Below are 2,983 nucleotides of genomic sequence, written 5' to 3'. Positions count from 1 at the left end.
TTTTTGCCCAAAAAGCTGACATATGAAGCCATAACTCCAGAATGGTAAATAATAAAAACACGCTTAATATCTCAAAAGAAAGCTAATGTTGTTCTTCAAAATTTATATTTTATACATAATTGTTATTTTAAGTCAAACTGAGTTAAAACATCTTTTAGCCCCAAGAATGTGACCTGGTACCACTAGGAGCATACTTCGTATATTTTGTTATTAAGTGATACATTTTTATTTTTTTTTGTATATTTTTGAGTTTAAAGTAGAAATATAATAAAAAAACAAGTAATACTGATAAGTCTAATGACTTTTTTTATTTTAAAATATAAAAATGAGGTATTTAATACATACAAAACAGACACAGAAAAGATACAGACGTAGTACCTACATGAGTTGATAATTTTACATAGTTATCTAATCTAATCTGACTGCGCTCCTCATAAAAACAAGCACATGCTGCTTAAAATTTTCCAAGTGTGTGTTATTGTTTTTATAGCTATTATAGTATTATTTTAAAAGATATTTGAAAATATTTTATTGAAATTTAAGTTAATATATTTTTTTTCGTTTTTCTAGTTAACTGTTATTTACCTATTGGACTCTGAAATGGCATTCACATCAGGTGTACAAAGCCAGAACAAGGATAAATTATTTCTTGTGGGCTATCCCATTCACCAGATCACCGGTTGTAAACTACCCTCAAATCGTCAAGTCTTAAGTGCTTTATTTTATAATTTACGTACTGTGAAATTGACTTTAAGAGAATCAGCAAAACTGACCATACGAGAAGTGTTCATTTTTTGGGGGAAAGCTCGAATCCCGACTAAACATAAGCAAGATGCAATTACTAAGCTGGAAAAAGTTCACGCCGCGTGGAGAAGTCTTCAAAAAGACCGGAAGAAAACATCGGAAACGGCCAAGAACAAATTTAAACAGTTTGTTGAAAGGTTGGATGATCTCTTTGATATTGCTCAACAAGATGCCTTGGCTCTGTTGAAATCGGAAGAAGATAAGGCGTTTCTCGTGAAACAGAGGCAGAAGGGCCGCCCAGGTTCCATGGCTGGAGTAGACATCAAGTTGTGTCAAGCTGAAGAAATCAAGGCGCAAAAGGAACTTGCAAAAATGAACCGACAAATCCAAGAAGAAACTTTTGATATTGGTGAGTTTATGTTATTATTATTATTATTATTATTCTAAAAAGTAGATAAACAAATAAGTAAATAGTTTCAATATAATTGAAAGAAAATTGTACATGAAAGCATCATTTGGCATCTTTATGATTGAGTTTATATTCTTAAAATAATACCTATTGATAATTAGAAGTAGGTAATTTAGTACCTATGTATTATTACTATTCTGCTAAAACGACAAGTTTTTATAGTCTTTTTTTTCTCTTTCTTTTGTTACTTCTTAGAGACGGATGATGAAGACAAGCTCGAAGAAGGAAAAGAAGAAGAAGATACTGAAGAGGACAACATCTACCAGGAACTTGAGAGCTTGGAGGAAATGGACAACATCCCTGAAGAAGCTGCAGAAGATCCAGGACCATCTGAGAGCAAGAGGATGAAACTTTCATTTGCAAGGGGCGTTAAAGAGATTTTAAACATGAAATTATCCATTGTGTTAGATCGATGTAAGTTATCCGACAGAAATGCCACGAGAATTTTAATAGCTACTCTAGAAGCACTAAACCTTGACCCTCTTGAGTACAAAGTCTCGAAAACTTTATTACATGCTAGAAGGCAAACGTTCAGAGAACAATATACTAAAAACATGTTAGATAAAGTAAACATTCCTGAAAAAGAGCCCGTGGTTGTCCATTGGGACGGTAAACTTTTACCGGGTGTTTTAAAAAATGAGCAATGTGAGCGAATAGCTTTTGCTATTTCATATGGCGAAAAGGAACAGCTGCTGGGAGTTCCTGTAACAGCAAGCAGCTCTGGAGAGGAGCAAGCCGTAGCCGTATATGAATGCCTACAGGAATGGGGTCTTCCCAACACCGTCAAGGCGATGTGCTTCGACACTGCAGCATCGAACACGGGAAGACTCAAAGGAGCATGCGTCCTATTGGAGCAAATGTTAGGAAGAGAATTGCTACACCTAGCTTGCTGTCACCATATCTTGGAAATTGTGTTAAGAGGCGTATTCGACACAAAAATGGGATCAACCACTGGACCTCATGCAGACATTTTCAAAAGATTCCTCACTGCGTGGCCCAAGATAGACAAAGGAAAATACGACACAGGTATCAGTGACAAGCTAATACAAAAGCAGCTAACTACAGAAGTAATTGCAAATGTTACTGCTGAATTCGAGACCAAATTAACTGAGAGCCACCCCAGAGATGACTACAAGGAGCTGTTGCAGTTGGTTCTCGTATTTGTTGGATCACTAGACGGCAATGTTGTGGGTTTTAGAACTCCAGGAGCCATTCATCACGCTAGGTGGATGGCAAAGGCTATTTACTGCTTAAAAATGTTCATTTTTCGTCGTCAAGTTAAGATGTCTAAAGAAGAAGAAAGTTCTGTGCGTGCCATTTCTGTTTTCCTAGTTAAAATTTATTGTAAAGCTTGGTTCAATGCTCCAAAAGCTCAATCTTGCGCCAAAGCAAGATTTAGGTATTTTGCATAGTCTGTTAGACTATAAAGAATGTGACAACGACATTGCAGAAATAGCCCTGACCAAATTTTCTAACCATTTGTGGTATTTGAATGCAGAGTTGGTGGGATTATCGTTTTTTGATCCCAACATTACAGACGATGAAAAGTTGTTAATGGCTAAAAAATTGCTCAGTAGCACAGATGAACCATCAGAGCACGCTAGGGTTGTAAATCCAAAAGTTAAGAAAGAAAAAGTAAAAGAGGTCGTTGATGGAGGATTGTTAAATTTACTTACCAAAGAAACATTTACATTCTTTGACCGATTTAATATAAAAACGGATTTCCTAAGACAAAATCCAAACACCTGGCCTCAAAATAATGACTTCCAA

At 35.7% G+C, this 2,983-nt stretch overlaps 1 protein-coding gene across 1 annotated transcript; it reads left to right on the top strand.

The window, feature by feature from the left end:
* The first annotated feature begins 233 nt into the window (after positions 1 to 233).
* Positions 234 to 2,625, top strand: LOC143774868 (uncharacterized). Its single transcript, XM_077262639.1, has 2 exons — positions 234 to 1,153; positions 1,409 to 2,625. Exons 1-2 carry the CDS (start codon positions 601 to 603, stop codon positions 2,623 to 2,625), a joined length of 1,770 nt encoding a protein of 589 aa, XP_077118754.1. The 5' UTR covers positions 234 to 600.
* Positions 2,626 to 2,983: the final 358 nt, after the last annotated feature.

Source organism: Ranitomeya variabilis, chromosome 5, assembly GCF_051348905.1.
Source record: "Ranitomeya variabilis isolate aRanVar5 chromosome 5, aRanVar5.hap1, whole genome shotgun sequence".
NCBI classification, from domain to species: Eukaryota; Metazoa; Chordata; class Amphibia; order Anura; family Dendrobatidae; genus Ranitomeya; species Ranitomeya variabilis.
The sequence above is the reverse complement of the archived record's forward strand: the minus strand, read 5'-3'. Positions and strand labels throughout refer to the sequence as shown.